General features: G+C 36.2%; 2 protein-coding genes across 2 annotated transcripts; both read left to right on the plus strand.

The window, feature by feature from the left end:
* Positions 1–472: 472 nt before the first annotated feature.
* ponzr1 (plac8 onzin related protein 1) lies at positions 473–2,288 on the plus strand. Its single transcript, XM_033983757.2, has 4 exons — positions 473–572; positions 1,040–1,150; positions 1,231–1,376; positions 2,032–2,288. The coding sequence occupies exons 2-4, from the start codon at positions 1,042–1,044 to the stop codon at positions 2,164–2,166; spliced, it is 390 nt and encodes a 129-aa protein (XP_033839648.1). The 5' UTR covers positions 473–572; positions 1,040–1,041; the 3' UTR covers positions 2,167–2,288.
* A 1,443-nt stretch (positions 2,289–3,731) lies between these two features.
* Positions 3,732–19,205, plus strand: si:dkey-33c9.6 (breakpoint cluster region protein). The gene is made up of 24 exons (XM_033984018.2): positions 3,732–3,775; positions 3,896–4,493; positions 4,614–5,211; positions 5,332–5,426; positions 5,497–5,601; positions 7,185–7,448; positions 8,021–8,128; positions 8,202–8,259; positions 8,336–8,388; positions 8,515–8,652; positions 9,179–9,300; positions 9,596–9,749; positions 9,822–9,926; positions 9,995–10,067; positions 11,475–11,567; positions 12,123–12,194; positions 12,275–12,369; positions 13,953–14,054; positions 14,750–14,916; positions 15,042–15,181; positions 15,995–16,129; positions 16,850–16,955; positions 17,032–17,173; positions 18,054–19,205. Exons 3-24 carry the CDS (start codon positions 5,040–5,042, stop codon positions 18,153–18,155), a joined length of 2,601 nt encoding a protein of 866 aa, XP_033839909.2. The 5' UTR covers positions 3,732–3,775; positions 3,896–4,493; positions 4,614–5,039; the 3' UTR covers positions 18,156–19,205.
* The last annotated feature ends 872 nt before the right edge of the window (positions 19,206–20,077 follow it).

The raw sequence follows: 20,077 nt of genomic DNA on the forward strand, positions 1-20,077 counted from the left end.
AGGTTTCTCCAAATGTCGAGTTTATAATTTATATTGCCTCAGTTATTCCACCATAGACTGTATGAACTCCATCGACGTGATATTAGGCAGATCCACATGGGGGCGCTATCTAGCCAACTCCAGAGGGGCGCGTGGTTATAAGTAAAGCATAAGTATAAGAAAATACTGAATAATAATGAATATATTTATACACAATATAATGATATATACAGTCTAGGTCTACTATTATGGCTCGGCAGTGTAAGATTTACAACAATATTCCACTGCAAATTTATTAAATAATCGTAATTCTTAACTTCTATAAGTAAAACGTGTTATTATTCCTACTGTATTAATTTTTCAAGTGTGTAAGAAACTAAGCACTTGACAAGAGTAGGGTTTTATTTCCCTGTTTTCTTTATTATGCAAAAAGATGTTGGAGTGACTCAGAGGTAAAAGAGGTCGTGGCTTCACCCATGAACTATAAACTACCGCACCTGTGGTTTTATGGTGTAGAAACCTGCAAGTTCCTGCGCTTCCTACACACTTCTGACTTAGTGATATTTCTGTCGGGCTAAGGACAACGAAATAAGGTAAGAACTACAAATAGTTACCATATATGTATATAATTACGATATAATTACTATTTTAAAAAGGGCTGCTTAACAAGATAAAGACAGATTCTGTGACATGTGTGAAAAACACGCCCACAAGCTTTTAAAAATATTCAACATTAAAGTCTGATAAAAAATAAAATAAATAAATAAATAAAAAAAACACGCAAAGTGGCATTTACAACAAGCGCATTTTGATAATAAAAACATAATTATCCTGTCGTTTTTGCTCCGATCAAGCTAGATTTTTGCAGTGGCACGTGTGCTAGCTTAAGTGATAGATTTTACAGGAAATAGGGGTTGTTTGCTTTGCTTTTAAGGTTTTGTTTGCTTTGCCTTTAAGAGGTCTGTAAGCTTAGAATAAAAGTAAGTATAAGTATAGTAGTATAAAAATTAGGGACTCAAAGTGAATAGAGACTGTCATTAATTTCTTTGTTATTTGTTAGAAATGGCCATTAACCAGCAGCCGGGCCATGTTGTGTCAGTGACCACCACCACGAGCAGTCCAGGCACGTGGAGCACTGACCTGTGTGACTGCTGCAGTGATATGGCCACCTGTAAGGCTTACACATCATTTTGTTTCCTTTGATTTTTTTTATTTATTTATTTTTTGATTATGTTTTAAACGCTTCTTCAGGTTGCTGTGGGTATTGGTGCTTCCCCTGTCTCCAGTGTCAGACTGCCAGTGACTATGGCTGGTGCTGTGCCATGCCTCTGCTGGACTTCTGTGGCATTGTGTCGTGCATACTCCGAGGAGGCATCCGTGAGCGCTACAACATCCCTGTAAGAGCGGGTGGACTTTATCCAGTTCAAATGGAAGCAAAGAGTAGCTTTTGCTATACATACAGCTAATGTCATTTTAACAACCAAACAAGGGTGACTGAAGGCTTTAAGTATTGTGAAACAGCTGGGACAGTTTCACTTGCAAGTTCCACATAGATGTTTTACTTCCTTAAAGTCATGTCCATAATTAATGAGCAGTTAAAAAAATATATATTTCCTAAGCGTAACTGCTTATCTGTGTATCTGCTGTGGCCTGCACCAATGCAAGTTTAGTACTTCCTCCACACATAACACACACTTTGGCCCACAAAGGTGCTAGTGATACACCACTCAGGCAGTACTCAATTCATTACTTAATGGGCATTTAAAAAAACAAAACAAAATTACATTTAAATATTTGACAGATTTTAAAGTCAAATGTTGTGCATCAATTTTTGGTTATCGGAAGTGACTGAATTAATTCATCTAGTAATTTTTTGGTGGTTGAATGTTGGGACTATATATATATATATGTATATATATATATATATATATATATATATATATATATACACCTAAAGAATGCACTTGTACTTTTTTAATGGTAATTTATTGTTCTTTATCGCATTGTTTCGTCTGGTAGCTATTTGCCTAAGATCCTGTCTCTCCTCTGTAGGGTTCTGGTTGTGACGACTGCTGTAAGGTGATGTGTTGCTACCCTTGTGTTTGGTGCCAGATGAGCCGAGAGCTGAAGATCAGAAAGAACCAAACTGTGACAAGCAACGTGTTTGTCACTACAACCTATGGCTAGACGGAAGTCTAGTTTTTATTTCAACATTTACAGTTCAGGATTTTGCTTATGTGGGACGTTAAGTGTGTGCTTTGTTAGGTGTGTTCGACCTTTGAATATTTTGCAATAAAGTGTTAATGATTTTATTGCTATCATACTTTGGTTCTCTAGTTTTATTCACATGACATCTGGAATAACATAGATGAAACCATTTTTTTTTTTTTTTTTTTACAAAGAACTTGAACTTTAGCTTGGTTTACCATAATTTGCATCTAGAATTTACATGACTCCCAGTATCCTACTGTAGAGCTTAGCAAGAAAAAAACTACAACAATCATTTGCACTTGATGACAGATACAATTCATGTATTTATTCAGCTCTTTACTGAATAAATACATGTATTAATACATGTATTTATTTTATCAACCAAAATGCCTGGTTGATAAAAAAAATAAAATAAATAAAATTAGGCATTATTTAAAGGGGCATTATCTATCATCATTATTTGCCTGGAATGTTCCACTGTATGACATTACATTTGTCTCTTACACATATGGACTGATTGCCTCTTCATACAAAAAATAAAAATAAAAAATGAGTGTAATAAAAAAGGTCACATTTTGCATAATAAGGGGAAAACCCAGTGAAAAGATTTTCCCCACAATATAGAAATACATGGAAAAAAAAAACAAAAAAAACCCAACAACACTTTTTGGTTCAAAATTCCACAATCAGGAATCAACTATGCTCTGATAAAATGCAGTAATATTCAGTGTACTTTATGTTGTGATAAAGTTTTGTTGTTAACTTCAATACCAGCATCAAATAACACCCGCCCTAAATGATTCTTATTATCAATGCAAGTCATGCACAGTGAAACATGAGGTGTGAGCTCTAATATCACTTTCATTTTCTTGATACTGATATTAAAACCACCAGGTCTATCTTTAAACTTCACTGGTAATGGAAACTGAAGTGAGGAACTGTTTACTACTATATCTAACAATTAGCTTAGACCTCCACTAAAAATGTGAAGTTTATTTATATTTCCCATTTTGAGACTGAAAAAGAAGAAGAGATGTACTTTAATAGCAACAATTAATATTAATTTTAAAATGTATGATGCAGTTCTCCAAAGTTGCACTAGATGGCACTATGACATTGCCAAACAAATTGCAGCATCTTTTCTCAGCAAGTTAATTTTTTTTGTATGTAATTTTTTATGTTGATTTGCAAACCATATAACATGTGCAAGTAATATAAGTCTGTATTGGCATTTGACTAATTTCACGCTAGATGTCACTATAGTTTTACACACATATTGCATTGTTTCCTTTAATACAGTTTTTTGTCGGCAGTCAGTCATGTTTACCCATCAATCATGTGTAATTATTATTTAATTGCTTCTTCAAGGAAATTTTCAAACCATATATCCCTAAAAACGGAACTAAAAACTGTATGTCAGACTGTAGTCTTAGCGTACAATTAGTTGACAGGAAGTTCGAGTTGGTTGTGTTCTTTATGTTAAGTAACAAAGGAGAAGTTTTTAAACGAGCTCACTTTACTTCAGTGGATAAAATGGACGTCTTTCAGGAGGCTGTGGATTACCTGGAGGCTCGACACGTGCCTAGTAAGATGCCTCATTTTTCCTCATAGACTATAGTATATATATGTAAAAAAAATGTTGTATTTTTCTTACAACGACATGAAATTATATGTAATATTTTTTTCCTCTTACTTGTGTTCCTAGTTGTAGTGGAGGCTTTGGAAGAGGATGACTGAAAAAGAAGAAGAGATGTACTTTAATAGCAACAATTAATATTAATTTTAAAATGTATGATGCAGTTCTCCAAAGTTGCACTAGATGGCACTATGACATTGCCAAACAAATTGCAGCATCTTTTCTCAGCAAGTTAATTTTTTTTTGTATGTAATTTTTGATGTTGATTTTCAAACCATATAACATGTGCAAGTAATATAAGTCTGTATTGGCATTTGACTAATTTCACGCTAGATGTCACTATAGTTTTACACACATATTGCATTGTTTCCTTTAATGCAGTTTTTTGTCGGCAGTCAGTCATGTTTACCCATCAATCATGTGTAATTATTATTTAATTGCTTCTTCAAGGAAATTTTCAAACCATATATCCCTAAAAACGGAACTAAAAACTGTATGTCAGACTGTAGTCTTAGCGTACATTTAGTTGACAGGAAGTTCGAGTTGGTTGTGCTCTTTATGTTAAGTAACAAAGGGGAAGTTTTTAAACGAGCTCAGTTTACTTCAGTGGATAAAATGGACGTCTTTCAGGAGGCTGTGGATTACCTGGAGGCTCGACACGTGCCTAGTAAGATGCCTCATTTTTCCTCATAGACTATAGTATATATATGTAAAAAAAATGTTGTATTTTTCTTACAACGACATGAAATTATATGTAATATTTTTTTCCTCTTAATTGTGTTCCTAGTTGTAGTGGAGGCTTTGGAAGAGGATGACTGAAAAAGAAGAAGAGATGTACTTTAATAGCAACAATTAATATTAATTTTAAAATGTATGATGCAGTTCTCCAAAGTTGCACTAGATGGCACTATGACATTGCCAAACAAATTGCAGCATCTTTTCTCAGCAAGTTAATTTTTTTTTGTATGTAATTTTTGATGTTGATTTTCAAACCATATAACATGTGCAAGTAATATAAGTCTGTATTGGCATTTGACTAATTTCACGCTAGATGTCACTATAGTTTTACACACATATTGCATTGTTTCCTTTAATGCAGTTTTTTGTCGGCAGTCAGTCATGTTTACCCATCAATCATGTGTAATTATTATTTAATTGCTTCTTCAAGGAAATTTTCAAACCATATATCCCTAAAAACGGAACTAAAAACTGTATGTCAGACTGTAGTCTTAGCGTACATTTAGTTGACAGGAAGTTCGAGTTGGTTGTGCTCTTTATGTTAAGTAACAAAGGGGAAGTTTTTAAACGAGCTCAGTTTACTTCAGTGGATAAAATGGACGTCTTTCAGGAGGCTGTGGATTACCTGGAGGCTCGACACGTGCCTAGTAAGATGCCTCATTTTTCCTCATAGACTATAGTATATATATGTAAAAAAAATGTTGTATTTTTCTTACAACGACATGAAATTATATGTAATATTTTTTTCCTCTTAATTGTGTTCCTAGTTGTAGTGGAGGCTTTGGAAGAGGATGTTTTCCATGAAGAAGCTGCTCCCATGCACTCTCCTCTTCTCCCTAATATGAACATTCCAGACACACCAGTGAGTAAATATACAAACATGTTATTTTCATAAGCACTGTAACAGCAATGCATTTATAATTATATTTCAGACATTGTGCAGTGAAAAGGAAATGTTGGAGAGAAGGCTGGTGGTCCTCAAAGGCATCTTGGAGAGTGAGGAGGTCTATCTAAATGAACTGGAGACCCTGCTAACGGTGCGTTTACTGTCTACAGTTAAGCCAGTTTCTGCTTTCATGACACTGTGCCAAGCATCTGCCACATGTTCCGCTTCCTTTTTAAACCACTATTAGACAGTATTTTTTTTTAATATATCTTTTGGTGTCATAAAATGTCATTTGTCCTCTAAAACCGTTGACAGAAACTCAAAAACTAGTAGCTGAAACTCAAAAAGTAGTATTGTGGTAAAGTTTGTAGCATTTTACTATCAAGAGGAAAATCAGTCAGTATCAGTTCCTCTTTATACCACATTAAGATTTATGTGAAAACGTATGAGATCTGTGCCTGTTTATTTGTGTATACACCTAAACACTTTATGCTTTCTTGGGTATTTTGTATAAAACTATATGCAGTGTGGGTATATGATTATTGTAGGGGCAATCCTGATCTAAAACAACTAAACCATATAAATAGGTCCATTGACATTCTGTTGAAAAATGTGGAACTAATACAAGCACCAAATTTGAATGTACTTGTTTTTATTGTTGTAAAATGGCTGTGTGGTATTTTAACCCTACATGTATAACCCAGAATCTGAATTATTATAATAATTCCCAATATAGAGTTGTGGATGGAGATAAGGGGTAAGTGAAAACTGAAATTTTGAAGTCTTGAATGCAGGACATTACAGGATTACCCTAACATGCATGAGTCAATCAAACTACATCCCTGAGTAAACTAACTCATGCATGATTCAAATATGTCTCCTTTAAAGTGGGACTAAACACCAAAATTCCCTCCACAACTACATTTCAAATAGAGCTGCTAAACTGGGCAGTACGTGGAGGACTAAGGGGTAGAGTGAGAGAGGAGAGGGCTCTTGAGGTATAAGGAGGAGTGTGATTGGCCTAACAAGTATCCACAAGTGGTGGGCCGTCAGGGCCAGCAAGACCTTCTCTGCTGGCTTAAACATTTATTTTATTTTCATAAATATCTAAACAAAAATATTCTCTATTCTCTGTTCTCTATATGTCATATTATATCCAATTGGTTGAGTGACTTCCACTGTTGTTGTGGTAGTTTTTATCCGATTCTATTTCAGATAGCTTGTGTTGTCAGGCAAATTCAGGCCTTCAGAATAAACAGAGCAGGCCCTGTCCATTTTCAATAGTCAGTCAGATCTCAATTCTGCACACCAGGGCCAGCTAGAAGGTCTTACGCTGAACTGGACATGTACGAATCCTGTGACTGGATATGCACTGCTGCAGCGTGAAAGGCGGCAGTTTGCAGAATGTCGAACTTAACCCGGAGATCCAACAGCTATTGCTGTATTTTAAACCCGTGATGGCTGATGGAGGAGAAGAGATTGATCTGGTTGCAGATATACTTTCCATGGACATGGCTGGGGTGAGGAATGTCTGGGAGTCCCTGCTTAGACTGCTGTCCCCGTGACCTGGTGCTGGATAAGCGGAAGAAAATGAATGGATGGATGGATGCTCAAATGTGTGAATGAAACAAATCACAGCTCTGGGTATTTTTTGCAGAGCTAGCAGTATTATAAGAGTCAATCTAGCATAAAATAGGACATTTATACTGAGTAACTGTCCTGTCATGTTCACAGCCCATGAAGGCTCTTCGAGCCTCAGCTGGGACGTCCCAGCCGGTCCTTTCCGCTCAGCAGGTAGAGAACGTGTTCTACCAGGTCCCAGAGCTCAAACAACTTCATCATGATTTCTACTGCGGGCTCAAGACGCGACTCACAGCTCACTCTGAACTTGAACAAGAACAAGAACCAGCTTCAGACAGAAAGTACAGCTCTGACGCAGAAAGAGAAACCAAACACAAAGGCTTTGAGCTGACTGTCGGTGACCTCTTTCTCAAGCTGGTAAGCTTTTTAAGTACTGTGCAAAAACATACAGAGACACCTGGAAAAAGGTCTAAGCAAAACAATAGGCGTAAAAATAATGAGGTATTATTTTCGACATCCTCACAACCCTCCTGTATATTTTTAAAGACAGTTCATCTTCACCAGACTCAATTTGATCACTTTACTGGTTTATAAAAGGAACTACAATCACAACTGAACATGCAAGTGCCTTAATCTGAAGATAGAGGAGGACGTGAAAAACTCACATCCTCCAGAATTCACTCACTGAGCTGTGGTGGCTGCACTAGCTCTGATGAAAGATTTAACTAGTTTTAGTTATAGGTTTAGTTATTCTGTGTTCTAAATGGCTAATTGTCATGAGAATTAAATACCAAATTAAGAAAGAATCATCATGCCCAATTTTCTTTGTAATTAAGAATAAATCAACATTACAGTTGTTACCAGTAACATGAACATGTTTGCCTCGTATCTAGGAACGCAGTAAGGTCATGTTTATGAATTTTTAGTAAAATTAATAATACTTTCTATTTATCTTCTGCTCAAGTTTTTTTTTCTTTTGTTTGATTTAGGTTAATCAGATTGGTGTATATGGAGGTTACATCGAAAACTATGTAGATGCCGTTAATGTGGTCCAAAAGTGCACACAAGCCGACCCTCGCTTCCGAACTCTGGCTGAGGTACCGTTCACTGTTTATTTTTTACTAGTCCATTCGTTCATACTTTTAAGCATGATCATTTGTTCCTTTATAGAGCATGATGTCAAATAACAATGGCTCTCCCAAATCTCGCACTAAATATACTTTTGAAGGTGCATTTGTTGTTTATCTTCCAACAGATTTTTCTGTGAGAATTTGTGCAGATCTGAATAATGTTTTCTGTTGCAGCTCTGTTGTACAAACCTTTGGACAGAGTCACCAAGACCACTCTTGTGTTGCGTGTGAGACATTTACATACACTTATACATGTCATAAACAACATTTTTACATACATGTAAATTATAATTCAGTGTCTTTTATTACTACTTGTCTCAAGATGTTAACATGAGTTTTAATCTTCTGTATAGGATCTTTTAAAAACCACACCTGAGGAGCACCGAGACTACACCTCACTGCAAGAAGCCCTCAGACTGTCTCGCAGCTTCCTGTCAGGGGTCAATGAGAGTTCACAGGGCAGACGAGGTGTAACGCTCACTCATGAAAAGGTAAGGTACACTAATATTTATCAAGAATGCATTACGACTTAGCAAAGAGTGATGGTAGTGGTTACTTGAGTAACTTTAATAAAGTTAGTTTCTAGACACCATACTTTTACTAATACTAATATACCAATATATTTTACAATGTAATAAAAGTTATATTTGGGTTGGGTTACTGGTACTTCTCCCACTGTGAGTAAGTGTGCTTGAGGTCCATCACTTGAAAACGGATTACATTAACTTTAATTAACAGATTACTGGAGTAATCTTGAACCACTCTTTTGTACTTCTACTTGAGAAATGTTACTTTGAAGTGATGGTACTGAGGTCAGGTTTTATGCCTTATTATTATTATTGTTATTATTATTACAGTTATCTCAAAAACATACTTAAAGTTGTGTTTTGTGTCCGCATGTTCAGTGTCCATATCTGAAGTGTTAAATATGATATACAAATAATACTATTTATGGTAACAAGATGAGGTTTTGTTGTTTGCAGTCATAATAGTCAACATTTTGTGTGTTGACTGTAGAGTCGGCAGCTTATTCGCGATGCATTTGTCGTGGATGAGAGCGATGGAGACCGCTGTCTGCGTCACCTTTTTCTGTACACTGACCTCCTGCTGTGCACCAGAGTCAAACCAGCAACCAGAGGGTAACCATGACAACTGTCATGAACAAAAATAGAAAACACTGCTCTTATGAAGCTGCATGTATGAAGCTAAATGGATAGCTAACTGTGAAACAAATATAAGGCTTTTTAATCCACGGTTGCGTTTTTCCACTAAAACATAATGCAACTTGTGAAGAAAAAAACTGTAATTAGATTTGACTATGTAACAGAATACACTACAAAATACTTTTTAATGTAGGTATTCATTATTCTGTAACTGAATATATATTTTCTAAGTATTCCCCCCAGTACTGCATGTATTTTGTTATCTATTCAGAAAGCAGGAGCAATACAGATTTGGTTGGTATCTTCCCCTGGTTGGCCTCAAGGTGCGCTGCTTCTTGCGTGAGCGGACCCCAGAGGCACAACTTCGCTTACACACCATCCGAAAAAAAATGTACCAACAACATAGTCAGCTACAGCGTCAAACTGTATGTCAAAATATCAGAAACAATTGTACAATTGTTACGAATTGTAAAATTGTTACATTTGTCATAATGCAGAAGGGATCGAGGGCACGCAGCTGGAAGAAACCGGAGCAAATTGAGTCGCTGTTATTCACACTTGCACCTGTGTACAGACTTGAACTACATAGTCCCAACGGAAAGGTGATAATGTCTTACAACAGTGTATTATTCTTGGATTTAAACTAAAGTCAACTTTTGTTCCCTGGTAGAGCCACACTTTGGTGTCTTCATTGTATGAGCTTGAAGAATGGAGGGAGGCCATTTGCAAACTCACCAAAGAAAGTAAGCCAGCAAAAATCAAGATACGTGGAATCATAGACTGTATATAAATGAACATAACTAACCTGCTAGCCGCCACGTTCCAAATAGGATGTACCACTACCAGCATTGACTCTAGCTCTGTTTTACTTTCTTTTGAAAAACTGTTGCTCTCTGTAACTGCTGCTCTCAGACTCATTATTTTGGCCTTAAAATGTTTATATTGACCCGCTCTACATAATCTTGGTATTTTTATATATTATGCCTGTAAATGAAGATATGAACATTAATTACCGATATATCAGGCACCTCTTTCCTCAAGTTCGCTGTTGCTATTCCAAATATGGAACATGCCTCCAAATTCGCTGCTATAACTGCTAGCCTCAATGAGCTTCATTTGACTGGGTGACGTGACACTCCCTCCCTCTTTATACAGTCTATGTGTGGAATACTTAAATCAAATGAATAAAAATGACTAAATATTATTGTCAGGACATACAATGTACATATTTTAAAATGTAAAATAGTTATTTTAAAAAGTGATTTACTCCTGTATTTTTTACATGCAGTGCTTTCATCTCTGCGTAGACTTCGGACTATTATTTGTTGACTTTGCGTCCTAGGTTTTGATGCCGTCAGACGCTGATAAAGGGCATGTGCCTCTATTTCTCTAAATGGACGATTCACTACGTTTGAATAGAATAATCTTGTTAGTGTTATATGATATCAAACAAATATTAACCGCTAACCAGATGAAGCCATCTCTCAATATGATAAGTCTGACCTAGAGCAACATCCATGACCATCCATCTTTGATTTAATATATTCAAGGTGCTTTACCACTGTGTATTGTGAATGATATATGTAACTTTTCTAGCTTTTCTAGTCAGGTCTGCCCCGTTATTGCATATATATATATATATATATATATATATATATATTTATATATATTTATATATATTTATATATATTTATATATATTTATATATATATTTATATATATTTATATATATTTATATATATATATTTATATATTTATATATTTATATATATATATTTATATATTTATATATATATATATTTATATTTATATATATTTATATATATATATATATATATATATATATATATATTATATATATACATACACACACACGAAATTTCTTTTAATTGTTCTGAGCACAAGGGTTACTGTAGGCTCGGCAAAACAGCAGTCTCAACTCACTGGAGCTACTCTCCAAAAACTTCAGTAATTGACGAATAGAACCTTTGCATAAAATTGGCGCCATACCTACCAAGTGTCACATACAAAACAGTTACATTAACATTAACACATAAACAGTTACAAGAACAACTCTGAACCAAACACAAAATATCAGATCATTACAGTGCATTAGTTTGTCCTAATAGTATTTTCTTGTGCATTTGCAGACATAGAGACTGTCCCTCCAGACCTGCTCACTCTCACCAGCGCCTGTGTGAAACTGAGGATGACCCAGCACCCGCCGCTCCACAGCACCAGTGGTACCTTTATAATAGCTACCACCATATCCTGTCTCTACCTTCTGATCTTTTTATAGCGCACAATGGGCTCATACTAGTGTTGGCACGATACTAAAATTTCAAACTCAGTTTCGATCGTAAGGAATAGACTTGATTCTCAATACTGATTCCAATACCACAATGATAATAAAAAATACTCTTTAATTAGACAATAGAATGTGATTTTCAACATTAAATAGTAGTATTTACTTTTACATTACCATGTGGCCTTATATCTGTGTAATCCCTCAGACATCCAGGTTGGTCCATAGTGGCTCATGGTGTATACTAGTGTTATACGTGTTCTGATACAGTTTAAGATCTAGATTCTAAAGAGTCTAAAGCTATTCTGGAAAAGTTTATTTCTGTCCTGTGAATGTGACTTTTTAGTATTGATACTTGTTCAAATGAGTATCTAGTTTAAATATTAGTTTTAATATTGATTAGTATCTGAGTTTCAATACTTTTGACAAACCTAGTTTATACAAATCTGTTTGAATCTTGTTTTTGTAATCCCGGTCCCTTTAATGTCTGCAGAAACAATGGAAGGGCTATGTGGAACATTGGCTGTGGTGGTCCATTCTGCCAGCGGTCTGCAACAACCAGCTTGTACATTTCTATGTTTTGTTTTATCAATCGTTTGTATGTTTAACAAAGCTGAACTTGACCATTGTTGCTTTGCATTGTAGGTGTGTCTGTTTGCGTTGAGATGGATGGATTAGATTTTTATGAAAAACAAGCTCAGACGCACTCAGTCCACGCCTTGAATCCACAGTGGGAACAGGTAAATAAATATTTTGCTAGGAAAAACTGTGTTAACTGTGAAAGTGTTAGTCATTGTACCTGACATAACCGCTGAATAAACCCTCCTGGCAAGATTCATGCTTAAATGACTCTGCTACAGCTAAAAGTTAAGTGTCGAGACAAGAGGTGGCCCAGGGGACTTTGTGCAGCATGTCCAGTATACAGTCACTTTACAGTGTTTTTCATATCCTAAAATTGCATATTAGCTGAACATATATTTACATTTTGTTAAAAACATAATAAATACAAAATATGTAAGTTTTTTTCTTTTGGAGGCTTTGCCACCTGCTCGTCTCCCTGGAGATACTACTGTTTTACCTGGAATGTTCCACAGTGTATGATTAAACTTGTCTCCATGGAGACAAGCAGGTGATGACCCCAGGCCAAGTTACAGGTCAGATCTGTGGAAAGGCGCTCAATTACGCTCACAATATGAATGGTTATTATTAAAGGTATTTTTAGCAATAAAATACTTTGTAATGGATCAAATGCAAGATATAGATATGTTTAAAGGTCATATATTAAACAAGTTCAGATTGACTCTTGCAAGTTTTAAATCATGTTATTAATGTTGTTTCCTCCTCAATAGCATACATGGAGTTGTATTTGGTTTCATTCACACGTGTTTGAGCAATCTGTCTATATCACCAAAGCTCAAAATGCTTTATTCCACCTGGTGATGTCATGAAGTGGTAGTTTTCATGTCAACCTTTAACCGTTAGTTCAGTAGAGATTGGCAGTTCCAGGGCTGAAACAAACCAAATTATTCTAGTGAAGGTGTATGGAGTTTAAAACACAGTGGAGCACTTCCTGTATTATCACATCACAAGGTGGAACAGAGTGTTTTCAGTTTGAGAGAAGAACTCAGCCTAAATATTCAGGGTTTGCATGTTAACATAGATCAGAAAATAGGATAATATAGGCCCTTTAAATACCAACTGTCAAGGAAGTATCTTGCCTCTAGAGGTAAAATTGTGAGAAGGGGCTTTCAGTGCTCTGTCCCGAAACTGTCTTTATGTTGAGACCCTGGTGTCACTTGGAGCAGACAGCTATTTATGCGTGGAATACAGTATGTACACAGCGAGTACACAACTCCCGCTGAGCCTGCTGTAGCCCATCATTACCACATGACATCACAAGGTGTTTTCTGAGAGAAGAAATGCAGAGTTTATGTTTTAAACATGTGAATGAAACAAAAACACAACTCCAGGTATGTTTGTGATGAGGAAACAACATTATAACATAGATAGGAGAATAGTGTAATATGGGCCCTTTAATGCTGTGGAACAGAAAAAGCAATAACATTTCTATAGAGACAAGCAGGTGGTGGACCCTCTACCAGAAAAGTTATACAGTACACCTTTAACTACTGCTAATGTGTGGTCTGTAGACTCTGGCACATGACACTAAATTGTCTAGACAACATCTGATCTCTGCCCAGTTTACCACAGTGTAAATCCTTTGAACACGTCCAGCAGTGATACAATCTGCCCTAAATCCAACTGGTAGCTACAATGGAAACAGCACATGGATGATACTGTGTCTCCTGTTTCTTTTGAGCAGGAGCTGTACTTCCAGGTGGATGGGGCGAGACACATGAGGGTGATGTGTGTTGGACAGTTGGAGGGGCAGGACATGGCTGTGCTTGGGAGGACCTCTATCACGGTACAAAAAATACATTTATACTTTTGCAGCTGTTATCAACATTCCCTGGGGTTGTGATGCTAACTGGAGGATCTACTCTGTGTGTAGCCCTGTTACTCAAGTTAGACTTTAATCTGAGTTTTGTTTTAACACATTCTGACCATAAAGAACTGAGTTAGTTGGAATTACAACAGGTGAGCTGATTGGTGCTGTCTCTCACACATAAAAACATGCATTGTTTAAATCCTTTTTGTATTTTTTCTTGAGTTTTTAGACCATCTTAAATCTATTTGTCAGTTCTTGCTAATGTGTGCATTGTGTCACCATGGCAACTGCTAACATTCCACCATAGAGATAAATGTTGAAAACTTCCAGTGTGATATCACTGCAAAGTATGAATACATTTATAGTATAGTGATAATGTTAGGATCACCTGCATGGAGCGAAAGGACTGCTTTTAGGATGTAGAATATTCATATTTTTAATAGGGGCAAGAGCTAAGTTTTCCCTGGATTTTTAGAATAAATATTTAAAAAAAGAAAATTGAGAAATGTTGGTAAGTGTAATACCTAAATAATAACCCGAACCACTTTCAATACTAAGGCTTGATACTTAATACTGGTTTGGATGTTAATTACCACATGGTCTCATAAGCTCTTCTTAATGATTTTGATAACAATTTTTATATCAATCTGTGACAAACTTTGTGTTATCAGTTGGACCCTAAAAGTCTCAGTCATCGATGGAGAAAACAGTCTCTAAATCTTGGTGAAGTTGACGTGATCATCTCCCTGAAATACACAAGTCACCCGGCGGCCCCCCCCAGCCCCTCCCCACAGCAGCAGCAGCCTGTGTTTGGTGTTCCCATAGAAAAGGTCGCCCAGTAAGTCAAGGTTTACTATCTACTTCCTCATAAATAAACTATCATTGTAATAGTTTGCATTCAAAAATAATATCGATGTAGTTTCATTTCACTTTGGTGCTTTTTTAATTTTGGTTTTGTGGCAGACAGGAGGGTGTGCTGGTTCCGCATGTCGTCCGATGCTGCATTGAGGAAGTAGAAAGACGAGGAATGGATGAAGTTGGGATCTATAGGATTTCAGGAACCACCAGTGACATCAGTACACTCAAGACTGCGTTTGATAGCAGTAAGTTACATAGACCCTTTAAAATGCTGAGACAGTCAAAAGCTACAGAAGGGGAGCAACTGTAGGCAAAATGAAGGTGACCATAATAGTTTTAACTAAATTCAGATCTAAATGTTAAGATATCCAGAGATGTCAGTTAGTTTGGTTTTCTGTTACAAGGGTTGGAATGAATTTCTAGCCTCAAAATTGTATTTCAACTTCACAAAAAGTATAATTTGTGACTAAGTCTGTAAGATCAGCAGTGTAGATAAAATGAATAAACTATTATGGGGTCAGCATTTCTGTAAATATTTGTCCAGTAAAAAAAAAAAAATCTGAATTTTGTTTGTCATAATCTCCCATCAGTTAATCAAATATATAAAATGCTATTGCTAATGTATTTTAACCAGGCTCTGATATCACTCCAGTAGAGTTATCTGAGACATTTTCATTTGCCAAACACCTCATGATTCTTCATATTTGTGATTTAATTCCCATTTCTCCATTGAAATTACATTATGTTCCCTTATCTTTTGCCTCCAGCTCCATTCCAGAAATTAGAACTTTAGTTTAGAAAAGGGTTATTGCTGTAAAACAGTGAACTCTCAGGTCTAGTAATAGAAATTATATCAAGTCCTCCATTTGTGAATTTACCTTTTGGATATTTCATGCTAAAGTACAATGTAATCAATGGGGAAAACTGTCTCTTGAATCCATCTGGGACTATGACATCATCACATTGGAGAATCTGAAAACCAGAAATTGTCTTTATGAACTTGTATTTCTACTTTGTGTACTTTTGTCAATGGTTGTGTGTTCATGTGTCGTTGTCAGATTTATGTGAGGCCGTGACGCGACTGAGAGGTGCAGAAGTGAATGCAGTGTGTGGAGTACTCAAGCTCTACTTCAGAGAGTTACCAGAGCCTCTTATCCCGGCCGAGCTGTTCCAGAGTTTGGCCCAAGCACTTGGTAAGATTTAGTAAAACCAGGCCTCTGTTGTGTGTATTTATGTAGGGGCAAGTGATATTTCCAGAAATTAATAAATATATATATTTTTTATCCGATTATTATGAACAGTTATGAGATCAGATTTTGGCAGTCCATGAGAAATGTGCTAAAACTTAAAATTTCTTTGTTGAGGTTTCAGATATTTCATAAAAAGTAAATATTGAATGGCTGGACTGCAAAATTAACCACAGAAACTAGCTTTATACCTTTGTTTGCATTTTTATTTAAATTTTTATTTTTAATTGACCACCCTCATGGATATATTTGATAATTTTATATGAAAATGTTTTATTTATTCATTCTCTTCTCTGTTTATATGACATAGAAGTAAATCCAGTTCTTTTACTTAGCAACCATGATTTAAACAAAACTTGGCTAAATTACACAATATGATTAGACAAATAAGAAGACATGACAGCACGTTTATTTACCGTAGTTAAATCAGTGTTGGAAAAAAAAATGTTTCTTGTTCATAAACTGTCCTTACATTTTGGAGGTATTTGTTAGTTCCTTTAGTCTATTAGTCTACTTTTAAACTTTTTTTCCCCCAAACTGACACTTAACTGCTGTAAAACTATGATAAATATTTAGCGCAGGTACCATCTAACAAAAAGTAATAGTAAAACATGAAAACCTTTCATATGCACTTTAAATACATTTACATTGTTGTCTTCTTCACAGACTTAACTGACATAGACGCACGCTCCTCCTCACTGCTGTCTGTGATGGAGTCCTGTCCTGAAACCAACCGCAACACGCTTCTCTTCCTCCTGCATCACCTCCGACGGTCTGAGACACTCTTCATTCACTGTACTTTTAAAATAAACCTAACCACACTCATTGATGTGTTTCTATTTACACAGAGTTTCTGAAAGACAAGACATCAACAAAATGACTCTGTTAAACTTGGCAACAGTGTTTGGGCCAAGCCTCTTACGCCCCCCAGTGGCAGTTGGGGAAAGTAATGGTACTGGAATGGACATCTCTCAGGAGGTGGTTGTACAGGTTAGTACTGCTTAAAGGATGCATTTATTTTTTTTTATTTAAATGGTTGTGTTTTTATTATTTTAACAAAACAAAAATAACATAAATTAAAATAGACAATAATAACAGTGAAGACCCAAAAATGAATAAGTAAATAAATAAAAACCAAAGCAATGACCTAAATTTGGACCTAAATTTCTTGTCCTTGCTTAGTTCTGGTCCAGTCCAGGTTTGGTCCTGGTTTAGTCCCAAATTTGCTGTGTGAATGTGCAAGTGTGAATGCAAAATACTCCAACACTAATAGACATATGCAAATTCTGTGTAACTGCTCAATCCCAGTCCCAGTGGAGCTCAGCGGTGACCCCCGTTCCGGAAGAAAATTTCTCATTCATTTTTCCCATAGATATTCAGGAAAAAAATTTTGATTAAAAGTTTGAATGCTTGCTCAGGGATAATCAGCTATGACCACCTAAGACCTATAGTTTTATTTAAAATCTGTTACAAACTTATACACTTTTTGGACTTTTTATAGATATGTGTTAGGATATTGGTTAGCTGCTGTGATGCCATTGAACTCTTGGTATTTGAAAAGTCTATGGAAAAAAATCTATGGAAAATTTACTTCTGGAACCAGTGCGGACTTCGAAATGGGTGGGAGTGGAGCTCCATAGTCAGCATATCACATGCTACACTTTGAACCATCCTTCCATGGAGTCTTAAATTTTATTCAAAATCTAATGTTAGCTACTACAGTATTTGTATTTCAATTTTCTACACACTATAGAAGAACTGTATGTACACCTTTTATAACATGAGTTTGAAAAGTCAAGCAAATGTGAGACTGGATGCACTGGCCACAGTAAGTGTGCACTCTAAGTGTAATTGTGCACTGTGTGTTTAGGTCCAGGTGGTATTCTGCTACCTGCAGTGCAACGCTCTGCCTGAGCCCCGCATTTCTCTGCCACACGACACAGATGCTGAAGATGAGACCACCCACCTTTGAGACCACCAACAGTGTCATGGATGGAAAATGTCCAGGCATGTGTAAGATAACTAAACTATGAACTACAAAAGTATAGATTTATTTACAAATGTTAATGTTCAGATGTTATTGCTGTTAAAACCAATATAAAAGGCAGTGCACTTCTTTTTGTAGAAAGATTAGCGGAGTACAGTAATTTGATAAAATGATGAAACGCGATTGAAGATGTCAGAGCTGCAGATGTCGCAAAAAAAAAAAGTCAAAGGTCGACTCCCATAGCTTGAAATCCAATCAGTTCTGGTTCAGATCCAACTAGCCAGAGATCAACACAAAATGTACGGGCCATAAAGCCATACGCCATGTTGAAAACCAAAACACACACACACCACCTGGGCACGTTGGGTTTGGGTTACCTCTGACTTTTGACCCCCAAAACTCCCCTCTACTTTTTGATCACTAATCCAACATCTAGGGCTGGCACTAATATAACTCCAATAGAAAAAGGTGCTGTGTAGATGCCATAACACAAAGGACAAGTGTTAAATAGGGTTAGGTCTCCCTGACCGTAAATCACAAGGGTTCAAATGTGTGCCTGTCAAAATGAGGTCGCTCTTAGTAACTACAAAGAAAAGGCAAGGTATTTCCATTGCAGACATGCGTGGCCCAAGACTGAACTGAACTAGGAGACTGGTGGCACCTGTTGCTAGTGGGAATTAGCTTATGTGTGCATATTGTTTTCTAACTTTAAAGTAAATGTATAAACTGTATGAAAAAAGAAGATGAGTTCTCTTTAAGTTATTCTAGCTGTATGCCAAAGCTTTTCAAAATTAGGCTGCAGATCCGCACTAATATTGCAAGAAAAAATGAATTAAAAAAATACTGATAGACTGACAGATAGACTAGCCACAAAGTCAGCTGTCATGGACCTCTTATTGGTGTGATAATTCTCCCCAAATATTTCACATTCAGACATGAATAATTATCCTTGTAATTTTGCATAATACTAATAACTGTAGACTTTATACTTTGTACTGTTTTAAAGTAGTGTAATTAAACAAAAGCTGAATTTTCTTTCATGTGTGTCCCCATCACAACTCATGTTTTTTTTAAGGTTTCCAGTTGAATCTATGAGGTAAAACTGTATTTAGTCTATCATGGTGTTGCCACTCGGAGCAGTGCCATGCTTGATTAGCCGTAATCTGTGTGAGGGTCGGGTTGCTGTGTCGGCGGCGTGTCTGTATGGAAGGCATGCAGGCTCAGGATCACAAGGATTGACCCTGTAGCTCTCAGGTTAACAGAAGCTCTCCAAGTGTACAACGAAAACAGAGGATGAACTTGGACTTGAACACTAGATTTAGAATTAGTTGTTGGCTCTAATTAAAATAGTTGCATGATAAATCTAATTTGAAAAGATTATTTTTTAAAGTGAAAGTTTGCAGGAAATTTCTATGCTTGGAAAAATTTCTTGTTGAACTTTGACTGAGAGCTCACCTCTCGTAAAACGCACCCCAGCAGGTTGTAAAGATAACGCCCAACACTAAATGCTACAAGTACAGCCACTATTTATATATAAATGAAAACTACGCTCCAGAGTAGGGTTGTCAGATGTATTCAAATACTTTTGACAACCCTACTCTGGTATCTGATATTGATACTAAAACTAGTACATACTCATTTGAGCAGGTTAGAATGAATTTGAACTGTATCAGAACAAATATAAGACCACATAGACTAATATGCATACATGGACCACTATGGAACCTACTTGGACGACTGAGGCCACACGGGAATATAAAAGAAAGTACTAGGATTGTTGTATTGTTGAAAACCTATTGTTTTTATTGAGTGTTTTTTATTAGCACTGTTTTATCAAAATCAGTATTGAGTGCTGAGTCTATTCGCATTAGTATCGAAATCGAGTTTGAAATTTTTGCATCGTGACC

This window comes from Periophthalmus magnuspinnatus, chromosome 18 (genome assembly GCF_009829125.3).
Source record: "Periophthalmus magnuspinnatus isolate fPerMag1 chromosome 18, fPerMag1.2.pri, whole genome shotgun sequence".
In the NCBI taxonomy this organism is placed as follows: domain Eukaryota; kingdom Metazoa; phylum Chordata; class Actinopteri; order Gobiiformes; family Gobiidae; genus Periophthalmus; species Periophthalmus magnuspinnatus.

Coding starts and splice junctions, on each gene's coding strand:
- ponzr1 (XM_033983757.2), top strand. CDS start 1,042: ATGGCCATTAACCAGCAGCCGGGCCATGTTGTGTCAGTGACCACCACC. Junction 1,151..1,230: donor CTGCAGTGATATGGCCACCT/GTAAGGCTTACA, acceptor ACGCTTCTTCAG/GTTGCTGTGGGTATTGGTGC. Junction 1,377..2,031: donor GTGAGCGCTACAACATCCCT/GTAAGAGCGGGT, acceptor TCTCCTCTGTAG/GGTTCTGGTTGTGACGACTG.
- si:dkey-33c9.6 (XM_033984018.2), top strand. CDS start 5,040: ATGTCAGACTGTAGTCTTAGCGTACATTTAGTTGACAGGAAGTTCGAG. Junction 8,129..8,201: donor GCTTCCGAACTCTGGCTGAG/GTACCGTTCACT, acceptor GTTCCTTTATAG/AGCATGATGTCAAATAACAA. Junction 9,750..9,821: donor GTCAGCTACAGCGTCAAACT/GTATGTCAAAAT, acceptor GTCATAATGCAG/AAGGGATCGAGGGCACGCAG.